At 42.3% G+C, this 14030-nt stretch overlaps 1 protein-coding gene across 12 annotated transcripts in view; it reads right to left on the minus strand.

Moving 5' to 3' along the window:
- The window catches only part of adgrl3.1 (adhesion G protein-coupled receptor L3.1), a 119864-nt gene that overhangs the window by 57859 nt on the left and 47975 nt on the right, over positions 1 to 14030 (minus strand). For all 12 annotated transcript variants that reach the window (XM_069529992.1, XM_020100515.2, XM_069529993.1 and 9 more), the window contains one exon: positions 9108 to 9217. In XM_069529992.1, coding sequence (XP_069386093.1) covers positions 9108 to 9217 — 110 coding nt within the window. The remainder of the gene's footprint in view (positions 1 to 9107; positions 9218 to 14030) is intronic.

Below are 14030 nucleotides of genomic sequence, written 5' to 3' on the forward strand. Positions count from 1 at the left end.
AGAGCAAAGAGAGAAAGAAAGAGATGGAGACAAAAGACAAAAATAGATTAATGATGCAATAATAAGGAAATCGTGATAATACAATCTCAGATCTCCATAATCGTTCTCATATTTCATCCTAACCATGTGAGAGTGCCAGGATGCTCTCCATGTGCGATTGGTAATAACATTACGTAAGCATCTGAGGAAACTGCGCTGCCATGGGGAGGCGATTTGACAGTAATGCATTTCACATATGTCACACATGCGGGAACAGGCACCAACGTGCCCATGCAGACACAGACAGGGGGCGACGGGCACTGAAAGCCAACGCACAAGACCACAAGACCACATGAAACGACACGCTCATATTCATAGTATCCGTGGCGGTCCCTATTCTGAGTGCAGGACAAAATACAGCAATAGAAAATGACCTGACATAATGAGTTCTTTAATGTATGCTAAAAGCAATGGAGTGATGAAAAGCAGAAATTGATTTGATTACTGGGTCTGCATTTCAGTAGAGCAGCCAAAACTGCCACATAAAATGCTTTCTGATGCACAGTGGGTGAGCTCATGCTTTGTGTGTGTCACCTACTTGTGTGTGAGTGTGTGTGTGGAAGCGGAGGCATACTGAATGCGCTGGTTTGCTTCAACTGAAACATCATAAACCCTGCTCTATTATATTCAAAGCGTTCTCCTTAGAGCTTCAGAGGTGGGTCGCTCATGTCGCCTCCAAGCGAAACGTGCACACTTGCTTAGAGCATCTCAAACATATGAATTCCATTCCACCATGCTCCCTGGGGGAATAAGTGGAATGTGAACATGACAGGAACCTAATCCTGCAGGCCCACAGGCGGCTTCAAGCATCTGGGGGCCCGTTGCAGGAGCTAAAGTAGGGCCCTACCCTCCCATAAAAATGGGCAAGGATTGGTTTGCATTAATCAAGGTAGATTTTCAGACTTCATCCTAAATGCATTCTGTGCATTTTCAGCATTACGGATGACTCAACAATTCCCTTAATTAAAAACTGAAACGAGAAGAAGTCTCATCTTTCTCTACAACCACTATTCTGCGTTTAATAAATGCTTTGTATCAGCTGATATCAAAACGGCTCAAATAACAGTACAAAAAACGCTATAGTGGGCTGTAAAGTTTATCCTCCCCCAGTCCCGAAAGTCCAAATCGGCTTTGCCACCATATCTACAGTATTAAAGGTATGAGTCGTAAAGGTAAATCCTATCAGCCGTGAAGGAGACACTGTCAGAGTTAAAAGGTTGGCTATATGTTTACTGGAGCCTAGTTTAGACAGCTTCATATGAACAGGAACTGTTTATTGTGATGAAGTTATTTCTCCAAAGAATTTAAATTTATACCGAATTCTTGCTACAGTCTTCTGCCTTTGTTCATTCATCATACATATGAAACAGAAACAAAAAAACCAGCCACATTTGCCAGCTACCCACTTGCAGACAAATTTTGGAACTCGCCAACAAAAGCCCCAGATTGCAGACAAATCAGCGTTTGATGGACAGTCACCAGCACTGTGTATGAAGACGCCAACATGCCATCTCCTCGACCTAGATCTTGAGCAGGCTAAATATCTAAACAAAGCACAGCCAATCAGAGTGCAGGATGCGGATATACTACTCGGGGGCGCCTCCTGGTGAGAGATGATGTAGTGTGTGACGACAGAAGGATTCACAATCACAAGCATGTTGTCTGAGCTGCACATTGATCCGACAATGTTAAAAGAGAGTGTTTTCAGAATCAGAACAATCACTTTCTTTTTTTTACTTAGGTTTTTAACGTCACCTGAAGGGAATGTGTATTTTGTGAATCTGTGGCTTATTAAAATATACTATAGCTCCACTCAGTGAATGAAAGTCGGCATCAAAGGAGACATAAATGCACAATAGTCATGAATAAAAGTGTTGGCAACAATGGAGAAAATACCTATTAACTGGTATTTTGACTGAACTTTTTCTGGGCTGTCACCGCAGATTTAAAAGCCAATAGCATTGCTGACGAGGCTGAATCAGGCTTATCTGATTGTGAAGACTGTAATCAACAGGAAGACTACAAGATGGATAAGAGAAATACCCCAGTAGTGTCAGCATTAGATGAGAGGGACACCACTGTGTGCCCTGCGGCTTTGGCATCAGGTGAGAAGGAGCCCAGGGTGCCCCCCGCGGTGCTGCCGTCAGGTGAGAGCAGAGCCGTGTGAGACCCCAACAGCTCCAACAGTGGATTATGTTGAGTGGTTAAAAGTATGTTTCCTCACTTTAAAATTTAAAAAATGCCTTTTGTGCTGTACTGGTTTGTTTCCAAAAGGGGAAGCCCTATATATTTTTTTGAAGTGAATTATTAAATTCTTGCAAGTTAGTCGAGGGCCCTTTGGAGGTCTCTTTCAATAGAGGGGTGAAACATCGCTATAAGGTCGCTTATGTGCAGGCCATGGCCTTTACTGTCAAGATTGTTAGAGAGCTGCTGAATGGAGCTGATCCCTGGAGAGAGAGGATACAGAGGAGAGGAGAGGAAGAAGAGAGGATGGGATAGGAAAAGGAGAGAAGAAGAGAGGAAAGGAGAGAAAGAGGAGAGGAAGAGGAGAGGAGACAGGCAGAGTCCTCAAAGGGAAAGTGTTCAGAGAGACTTCCGACCGGCACATGTTTATATATAGCACAAGTGCACTACATATTGCACAGTACATGCATAAATTCTTTAACACATTAAAGCCTAATCTCATCACCAACCACGAGACATACACAAACACATGTGACACACAGAAACACACACACAAGCCACCATTAAATCCTAGGCTCATGAAAAATGCATGGTAACTGGTGCGGCTTAGCACAACTCCCGATAAATAAGCAATCTGTGGAAGGAGATCGTGTTAAACCTAAAACAAGTGTGTACACGCGTGTGTGTCAGTTGTGCTGTTCCGAGTTAAGATAGAAACCGCTTCCCCACGAGGAAGCAGTTCCCTTGTTAGAAAAAAAAGAAGCAGACAGTGTGTCTAAAGAGAGGTGTTTGTGCGACAGACTCACATACTGGCACGCACACATATAAACAATACAGAGAGACACATCGTGGTTGAGAAGACAGGGATTAATGACACCCAACAACAAGGAGTCAGCTTCACCTGGGGCTCCCACAAAACCTCCGAGACACAAAAAAGCAAAACATGCAGAGTTCAAGGTTGCCAGCGACTAATAGATTTCAAATGAAAAAGTGTGGCAGCAACAAGTACATCAAATGGCACACGAAATGTCAAACAAATGTCATTCAATTTGTATTGCTGCCTCTGCTGCTCGATGCAAGATTTTTTTTATTTTTCGCGAGGCATCTGTTTTTAATCTCTATGACAAGGGTAAGAAATGAAAGTTTTTTTCCACAAATCGCAGTCATTCATCTCAGCGCACATGGACTTGACAGAGTGAATGTAGGTTGACATTGGTTGAAACCTCAAGGTTCTGTCAAGGTTAGCTGGAGCAGCGCATAGCGGTGCAATAGATGTCTTTTGTGCTAATTCAGAAACTGTGAGAAGAACAGGGAGAAAAATGTGGACTGAAACGCCTCGACGAAAAAATGGTTTCTACGAAAACGTCAACAAGAAAGCATCTTCTTTCGACCTTTTTCGTTGTTGTTTCCCCATAATTGAAACCTGCAGAGGCGCGGCACGTTTGTATCCGTCCAGTATCTTTGACTGATCATTTGCGAAACCACTTAGGCTGCATATTGAATGCTTAGTTCTGCAGCTACAGAGGAAAACATTATTTTCTCCATTTATTCCTAGTGAGCCTGAGTGAATGAATATTAGAAAGCAATAGCGGAACAATAACACAAACAGCAACGCGCCTGTTTAGTTTCATTAAAAAACATCTAAATATTCATTAATATCTGCGTAAGTATCTTCTCCATTTTTGAAAAATGTCTGTAATCACATGAACGGCTCTGACTCTGCCTTCGCTGTCTTTTCACCTCGTTCCTTCCATTTTCTATTTCTCATACACGTCCCACACACACACGCAGACGCAGTGTTAATCTGAATGTGCTGCGGTGTAAAGATAATTAGCATTTTTATTGAAAATGTATGGTTTATTAAGGATGTATTCGTCGTGGAGGAAAAGCGGCGTGTATGCTCATGAGTGTGTGTTAATGTGTGTGAGTGTGTATGGGTGGGGCACAGAAGCGTGCATGAGTCTGCAGACAACGAGTGGCGACAGCAGCCTCACCACTATTATCTCTGATCTCCAATCAGCTCAGCCGGCTGCAGCCCAAGGTCATTTGCGGACACGGACGTTTTTCATCTTTTCCCCGTCCATTATCCTCTTCTTTCTCTCATCCTCACCTGCCACCCCCTTTCATCGTTTTCATACTGCGCCTCCTCGTCCACTCCCTCTGTTATGTCCCCTGCATTTCTGCCACTTCACCCAAACCCAAACCCTGTCCACCCCTCACACTGTGTCTTTTTATCAGTTAATTCATTCTCTCTGTTCCTCGTCTGCTGGCCTCGTCTAACCCATTTCTCTCTATCTCTGTTTCAGCTGTGGCTCGCGCTCCCTCGCTCTGTCTCTCTCCTTCTGTCTTTTTGGTTCCCTTCCATCTTTCTCTAGCTCTCTCTGGGAAACGCAGCTTGCATATGTGTTCGCACACAAACACACATATAGTGTCCATGCAGAGAGACACACACCAACGAACATGCCCACACACAAAAGGATAGAACTCTGCCAGTGAACAGTTGTTTCCACGACAACATGTGCATACACACGCACACACACACACACAGACACACACAGATCTTCTCATGTCATCATGATGAAGTTATTCCAAGGGTCCAATCTGACAGAAGTCTTTAATTGGACAGACAAGAAGGTGATTTTATCTTTTAATTAGCTTTCCTGTGGAGCCAACGTCTATTGTCCAAAATAGAGTGTGTGGGTATTGCATAACATATCACTGTTTTTCTCTGTTTAATACACTTAATGTGGTTGTAGGCTAATTGCTTCATAATGGCAGTTGAGAACCAGGGTCTGAAGATTAGAGAATGAAGAGATATAATCAAAAAAAGGAAATTTTAGATTATATAATTTTTTACTAAATGGACGAACATGAATGAAACAATGAATCTCATAATCATTTTTTTTCTGTGGCAAATAGCATACCTGAAGAGATAAAACGTATCCATGGACAAGAGCCACCTCCGAGGAAACGATGTGCTAATGTATGGATATTTATAGTGCGCCTGCAGTGCTATGAGGAGGTATACACATGTGGCTAATTACTGCCAAAGCTAGCTGGCTAGTTTGGCACACGTCTGCCTCACACTCACACCGCAGAGAACCGCGGAGAGAGAGCTCCCGATTCTTGGGAAGGAGCCAATAACCCTGCCGTTCAGGGAGGAGACATGAAGAGTTGTGAAGGTAGAGCGAGCCAAAAGATCCTCAAGAAAGAAAAAAAAACAGTTGCAGGGAGGTGGAGGGACAAATTTTCACTGAAAACTGAACCGTGCGTAATTGAATTACCTGTTCTACAACCCACTCTGAGATTTGTTTACAATATCCATGCAGTGGGAAACACACCGGCTCAACCTGAACATCAGCGCTCAGGAAATGTACCGTGTTGAAGCAGCAGCCTCCACGGAGCGCCGCTCATTTTCTTTCATGCGCAACGGGTTTGTGTGATGAGCGACACCTGGTCCTCAGAGGTTATCGTCTGGGGTGGGGGGGGTGGGGGGGTGGGGGGGGTCAGGTGTTTACGCTCAAGACCGGCGCCACTGGTGCGCTTAACGTCGAGGGAGACCCGTCTTGGTAATGGATGTCCCCTGATGTTACAGTCATTTAAGCGCTCTCAAGCCAACCCCGGCCCTCGCATGTAGATATGATGATTTGTTGGTTGTAGCTCGGCGAGTGTTTTAGGAATGCGACAGTTTGAGTATGCTGTCGTATATTTCAGGAAAACAAGCCTCTTTTATCGATCCGTCTTGATTTACGGCAACATTATGGAGATATTTCACCGCTTAATGTCTTGCAAAATGTATCTTTCACAACAATGCAGCGCGGCAGCATTGATTTGCTATGTCAAGCACGTCAGCTTGATTGTAAACGACTGGATCTCCTGAATGTCAGCGAACAGCAGCAGAGTATCTTGTTCAGAGGTTCAGACATTATTGTGGCTTTTAAAAGAAAATTGATTTTATAAATATTTGAGGGTTGGTACCGAGGGGTCGGGCGGAGGACAGCCTTTATGTATTCTCAGGCAAAACAATGTAAAGTGTGGAGTCACAGTATCCGAGGCCTTGTTTCACCTCTATACAACATATTTTTTTCCCCTTCAACATTTCTCAAGGCTAAACACACCCACAGGAGCCAGGTAGTGTATCACAGCGCTACCTGATCCAGCCTGAACACTTAGTCAGTACACAGAAACTGCTAATGTACTGTCAAAGTCTCTCCCTCTCTTTTTCTCCAGTGCTTTATCTCTCTCTCTCTCTACGTTCCTCCCTGTGTTAGCCGAGCTCTCCAATGACTTTGGTTTCGGATGCTGTCTATTTTTACGGGTCGAAACGTTACCCCGACAGGCCCATTGTTTATCAGATCACCAACGCAACTCGTCTCCCTGGTCTCGCTCAGTTCTACCACAGCTGCTCTTCACAGTGATGAATCTATGAAACAAGTTTTCATTTTCACACATGCAACGCTCTCGAAGATAAAGAGCCAGCATGCAGACAAGTTTCAAATAAAAGGATGAGACAAGAGCGAAAACACACACTGGCAAACATTCGATGCTTCGATGCTTCCACGTGTGTGTGTGTGTGTGCGTGCACGTGCTTGGTGGGGCATTAAGCAGGTATCAGGTTGTGTTTCCATCTGCTCCAGAGAGGACTCTGATAGTCCTATTATTTAATCTGCTGGTCATTCTAGACACCAGGCAAGAGCCGTTTAGCCAGACATAATTGAATGCTTCAGTGTGGGAGATCACCTTGGCCGCTTGTATGGACCGTGGTGCCAAGACTGTACACTCAGACAGTGTTGGATGAAATCAACTACATAACAGTGATTTATGCACAACCCTAAGGAGGAAACATGCATGAAAACTTAGGTTCCAAACATTTATTCTAATCAAAGTTTGTATCTGAGCTCATATCTTTGTTCCACTATTTCGATTTATTTATTTTGGCGAAAGTAAGAATTACAGGCAAGATTAATGGACTTTTTTTTGCTCTTAATAAATCGTATCTATACCTCAACTCCACCCGTGTATGTCCTCCTGTCTTTCATGACTTATAACTGTTCCACCGCGGAGCCGTTTATAGCCAACAAAATATGTCAAGAGTAAGACACAGTGGTGCATGTGTCCAAAAATGGACACGTGTTCATTTCTCAACATACACACATCCTGAATCTACATTCATGTGAGCGCTCCATACGAGGGCGTGTATCAAGGTCATGTAATATGGAACAGTTATTCAGTTCAAGTTTATATTTAAAACTAAAAATGATTTTCAAGTGTTATGTTTGAGCAGTAGGTCTGAAAAGGTTGTGTCTACATTGCTGTCTATGTTCTTCTCAGCTCAGCGCTTCTACTCTAAATATAATGTGTAATATATCTTCTAAGTAATATTATTTTGGGAAGAACACAGCATTATTCTTAAAGATATTCTGAAATCTCTAAATCTATATATCAATCCGATACCATGATATTAGTTTCACCAAGATGAAACTGCAATTTTCTTTTAAAAAATACTCTATAGCATTCATCATCATTATGTATTCATTTTTCAAAGGGTTTAACCCGAGCAAGGCCATACAATACAGAGTAGAAGCATACTCTGTATTGAGTTGAATCAAAGTAGAGCTATCTGTATTCTGTATCTCTAAATCTTCTTTTTTTTTTCCTCAATTACAATTTGAGTTTCCAGTTACTTGGTTGTCGTCTGTTGAGGGTTTCCACCCTGAAAAGGTGGAAAAACTGAACTTAATTTCCATGTGAACAAAGTAGTTTTCATTGGGTCTTATGATGTGAAAATAACAAGAGGAAACACGAGGGACATCATTTGAGTTTTAACTTTTTCAAAGAACAGACGCAGCAGCTGCATTATAGTTTTGCCGTTCGACAAACCCTCCAGGATGGAAAGTAGTGTGAAACAAACATCAATGACAAATAGATGTCTTTAATCCACATCTCCAACCTGAACCCTTATGTATTCATTATGCAGAAAGCTATAACCTAGATTTTTTGTGGAAACTATCTTAGCGAGAAGAAATAAAGTTTTGTTTTACAGCCATGGCCCAAGAATGTTTCCCTTCAGTGGATACAACCTCCCCCAGTCTGTTATCACATGTTCAAAGGTCAGATCAGCATCTGTCATCATTTGATCCTTTCTCATCTATCAATCCCCTCACTTTTTGAAAGAGCTGTGTCATCAGGGATTCCCATATCGATTTAATCTGGCTGTCAAATTACTGGTGTTCACTTTTCGTTAGAACTACATATCGTTGTTGATCATTCAAGATGAAAAACTGCATGATTGGTAAACAAATATGTATCAAGAGTTTAAAATAGTCAGTATTTTAGGGTGCTTTCACAACTTACTTGTTTGGTTCCAATCTTTGGACTTTAGTGTTAGTCCGAACTCAAATAATAGGTGTGAAAGATTCATCGTCCTGAGCAACAGATCCAAATTTTGTCTGAACAAAGCAGGTGGTCTTGGTCCGTTTGCAGTGTGAATGGAATTTTTTGGATACTTTAAACTTTTGGAAAAATTTTAAGAACTTAAAACGGCATGAAACAACAAGAAGTTAAATTCGAGTTAACTAAGCTCGCAGGATTACTCGTAGATTTCGACAGCAGTCCACTAGGTGCATTCAAACTAGGGTCAACTACTGCGCCTGAAGTGTGTGTGTGGGGGGGCCTGGACAGTATCATAACTCCATCTTCAATCTTACCTGGAGAAAAGGGGGAGAACATGCAAACTCCACATAGAGAGAGAAGGCCAAACTAGGTTTTGACCTTCAAGCTCTGAAGCAATAGTACTAACCACTGCAACCCATTGAAAATGAGACAAATATACAAACAGACGAGATCATAAAATGCTGCAATAATAAAAACATGAGAGCACTTACTGTAAGGGACACACTCATACTGGACCTCCAGGTATTTGTATGTGCCAGGGCAGGGGTCAGGGAAGACATCAGGCCCAGCCACCACTGCACACTGGGTGCGGTTGTTGCATCTGCACGGAGAGGATGAGCAAAGAGGCAGAAATGTTAGCTGAACCCGAGCAGGAGCAAAAACATATTCCCACAAAGGACAACTGAAAGTGTGTTTTAAAGGCCGAAACATTTTATGATTTAGTAAAGACCCTGACAAAGACAGTATGTGATGTACACTGAGAGGGATTATATCCTTTCATACAATTCACTACATCCACCCCGACACTCAAGAGTCATCTGTGTTGAAGGACCCTTCAGACTGACGAGAGAACAGACACTAATACACCTGCACTGAGCATTATACCCTCACACAATCATTGTGTTCAGCTCTACACAAAGTGATCCATAGTTGCTACTGCAGAAATGTGCAAGGACACTTCAGGTGTGTGTGTGTGTGTGTGTGTGTGTCTGCGTGTGCATGTGTGCGTGGTGAGAACAACAACCTATGCCTTTAAGAGTATCCTGCCCCCAGTCATTAGATAATTACTTCTAATTATCAGAGGGGCTCGCTCTCATCTGACACACAAAAAGTAAGTATGTCTCACTCGTCTTCACACAGGTTACGTAAGGCACCACACTATGTGTATGTACTATGTGCCTCTGAGGGTTTGTGTGAGCATGCATGTGCGGTTGCAGTCATGAATGCGTAAAAAATACACACATGACATTTATGTATGAATTAAGCATGCGAGACCGCTCTGCTGCACAACCAAAGATGATTTGTCGGGGGTAGTTGGAGCCCATACATTACCATGATGGATACATGTAATAACATAGCCCACCCAGAAGAACCACTTTATCTCAGTGGTGTTTCCTGCTTTGTATTAATTATTAAAATAACGTGAATGAAGAATATATCATGTACGAGAACAGGGATGGAGGGATCATGATGGGAACAGATTTTGAAAACAGACAACTTTTACCGCCTTCTCCATGTGGTGTTACTGTTGTTACTTCAAGGTTCACTCTTGTTTGCTGTTTTCTATCACTCTCCCTCTTGGCCGTCTTTGCCTCCTCTGGTGACGGACCTCTTGGGCTCTTTTCATAATTGCTGGGATCTTTTACTGGCAGATAAGATTCTTGTGCCATTGCCCCATTTCAGTATCAACAATATATAATAGAATACAGTAAATAAAACGAGAGTCAAGTCTAAAAATATAAGTGAAAAAAGATTAAAGTATAAAGTATGTTGTAAATGAAATAGAAATATAAAGTGTACTCCAGGTAATGCAGAACCAGTCCCTAATAAAAATATGAATAATAAAATAAGAGAATAAAATAAGCTAAGGAAGTTACATAAGACAGTAAAACCAATAATAAACAAAGTGGCATTAAGTAGCATTGATAAAGGTGTAAGTAATATGGGATATTGATGATATTGAGATATGATGAAAAGATATTACACATACTTAAAATACATAAAGCTACTGAGTACTGCAAGGGGAAAAACAATTATGTTTCCTCTTTCTCTTCTGGTTGCACTTAAAATTTTACACCCAGTGGCAGAAATGCAGTGTACAAACAAGGCTTACAGTGAACATATCGCAACACCATTGGTGTCGTTATTTGTTAGCCACTACCTTGGACAATAAGCCTTTAGTTTATAACAAAAAGTTAAAGCGAAAGAAATGTGTCTATTGCCAATTTAAGAGGGCTGATGAGCCATTTCCTCTATCATCCCAATATTTCCTTTCAATTAGTACCACTGTTCTCTCCTTCCCTCTCTGCACACCTGTCAAACACGCGACATTTATATTAAAAACATTCCGATTCTTCCACTGAGATATTTTTAATGAGCATGCCAAACCCCTCAAGTGTCCCTTCTTTCAGAATCACATTCAACAATTTGCATAATGAAATATGCATGAGACCTAATTTAATTTTTATTCAATAGTCAGATATAACACGTGCGAACGTATGTAGGTGAAATAGAACCACCCCACTGTGACATGCCGTGTATAACGGTATCTATTGTTGACCAGTGTGTCCGTGGTCAAGCGAGGGGTGACTGGAGTTTAAAAGGTTTCAAACTCGATGTGTTGCGACGTCTGTCATATTCTAATAACAATAACCAGCCAGTCTTCTCTCCCCTCTTCCTCCCTTCGCTTTTCTCGCCTCTGTGCTTTTTAATTTCTTGCCCCGGTGCCTTCATCATCGGTCACCTGTCATCAGTGCAAAGTTGTGGACTGGGGGGGACACAAAACTGACAACTTTGCTCACAACACCCACCGATGGGCACGACTGGCACGATCACATTAGTGGATCAGAACAAGAAAATCTCCATTTAATGACCTTCCGTGCTTGCTAGCACACCAAAAAATCTGCCATTTTTTATGATGTCATCACACAGAGACACAAGGACAAGCGATTAGTGTGCTACTTAAGCCGTGTCCCAATTCAGAGGCAAGCTCCTTCGAGGGACACATTCTACCCAGCCCATGGAGGAGGCGGTCTATGTGCGTTTAGGGTTATTGATACTATAAAGGCCCAATTGAAATGAAACGGTCTGATGTACTGAGGCTTTCCATAATCTTCATCACCAGCTCCTCTCACCCTTACAGCTGATGCATAGCAACAGAGCTGCAGTTGGACACGACAAGAACGTTTTAATGCCCCTTGGTTTATTTAACGTGTGTTTCATTAGCTCTTCCGTTGAGTTGAAGCATAATACTCTTGGACATCTTGACGCTTGCCATAATTCTTTGAAAAACGGTTCATCACCAAAGCAGAATGAATCATGGAGTAGGTTGGAACGGGATGGATCCAAGTGTTGGAGACTTTGCTTCTGAGAGATACGAGGAAACATTTGTTGGCTGCTTTTGGAGAAGATTTTGAAATGTTGCTCTTGCTCCAATGTGAAGCAATCGACCCCCGAAGGATACGACCCTGAATTGAGACAAAGCTTTAAAACTTTGTGTTCAAATGTAGGATTCATCATTTCCAGACGCAAACGTTGAAAAGAAAATTTGCATGAAACTATGGAAAAACCTCAGCGACTGGTTGTCGTGCACAAACCAGTGCTCCTGGAGGAAGCAAATCAGTACCGAAACTGTTCCCTTTGTGTTTCTTCTCCTTCTTTGCCTTTTTTCCGACGGTGCGTTTGTATTTTTCTCAGTGGCGACACCCATTGTTTAGAAGATAGACCTTTACACAGAGTCACTGGACCTCAAGCTCGAGTATGAAAGGAAGAGGCGTTGTGTTGACGTCACAGTTGGTGTGCGTAGCGACCAATCCATCAAGCATATTGAAGGAAATGAAAATCTGGTACCACTGTGACACCCAGAGAACTTTAAAAAATGTTTTTCATAAATACGAAAGGGCAAAATTGACTCGTAAAGAAAAAAAATGCTTGTGATTTAGTCAAACACCAAAAAGCCACTGAACAAAGTCAAGAAAATGCATAAATAACTAAAACACAATACATTAAAAACAGCTGTGATGCAGGGAACAGGGAGTGTAGGAGAAATAAAAGATGCAAACGTTTTCAAAGAGAGCAAAAGGGATCAAATATAGGTTGTGTGCATGTGTGTGTGTTTATGTGTGTATATTTCTGCTTTTGTGAAAAACAGCCTCTGTTCTAAGAACTTTCACGGCTGAGTCATAAAACACTGAAGGTTATTGACTGGTATTTTAAATACAGGGTATAGAGCAAAGATTTGACATAATCCCCTGCACGCTCTATCTCTCTGCTATCACTCCTTTGTCTATTTTTGTCTGCACTAACTTTCTTTTTCTTTTTTTTCTCCTTTTTTTTCTTAAGCCAAGATAATAAAGCAATTTCTTTTTCAGCTCTTCTTCATCCCTCCAACCAAGGAATTATTCCTCTCTGCTCCTCTTTCTTTGTCTCTCATTTCCACTGTCTGTTCTTTTTTTGCTGTCTGTTTATCTATCTTAAACCCACTTAGCTGCAGTTTCTGAAGTCACACCCAGATATATGTGGTAGGCCTCTTATTGCTGACTTCTTTCTCTCTCTGTCGTCTCCCTCCTTAATATCTTTCTCATCCCTGCCTCCCTCAGGGCGTCATCTCTAGCCTCCCTGCTCTCCCTCAATCCCTCCATCCTCAGTAAAGCCTGTGCTGACGTCACCATTCTGTCTGAGCCAGTCGTCTGAGTCAGATCCAAAAAAGACTCCCTTATGTCCCCAGTACCTCCAGCTCCTTTCACAGCTTTTTTTCTCTCTCCTCCTTCTCTGCCAATGTGTTTATCCAGCAGCTCAAAAAACAGAAAAACATCAGCAATAAAATCCCCCATTAACGACGTTGCGTCCAGTAATAAAAGCACACGTACCATGTGCACATGTGCACCCTGAACACACCTTTGCAACCTTTTACACATACAAAAACGGTTCTGTATTTTTCATGTGTTTTTCTTAGTGTTGGCAGAAATGTTTCTTTTTAATTAGCATGGCCACATCAAAACAAGGCAATGGCCTGGATACCGCCTTGCCTACTGGCTGTCTTCCCTGCAATGTGTAACTCTTTCACACGCACGCACGCACGCATGCACGCGCACACACACACACACAAACGCACACAAACAAACTGTTCGCTAACAAAGCTGAGCGGTGGCAGGCAGGGAGAGAGAGAGCTGATGCTGCTGCAGTGGGTGATGCTGTTGTTATTTTCTCTGATGTTTTTCACTTTGTTTGGCAGACCCCCCCTTCACTCCGTCTCTGTCTCTCCATCTCTATCCCTCATATAAACATAACTGACTGACTGATGATTTGATGAGGCTGACGCTGGCTGAGAGTGTGTGTGGGTATGTGTGTGTGTGTGTGTGTGCGCGCATATGTTCCAGCGCTCACATGTGTCTGAGCAGATGCAAAAGGGAATA

The sequence above is a fragment of the Paralichthys olivaceus genome, chromosome 8, assembly GCF_024713975.1.
Source record: "Paralichthys olivaceus isolate ysfri-2021 chromosome 8, ASM2471397v2, whole genome shotgun sequence".
NCBI lineage: Eukaryota > Metazoa > Chordata > Actinopteri > Pleuronectiformes > Paralichthyidae > Paralichthys > Paralichthys olivaceus.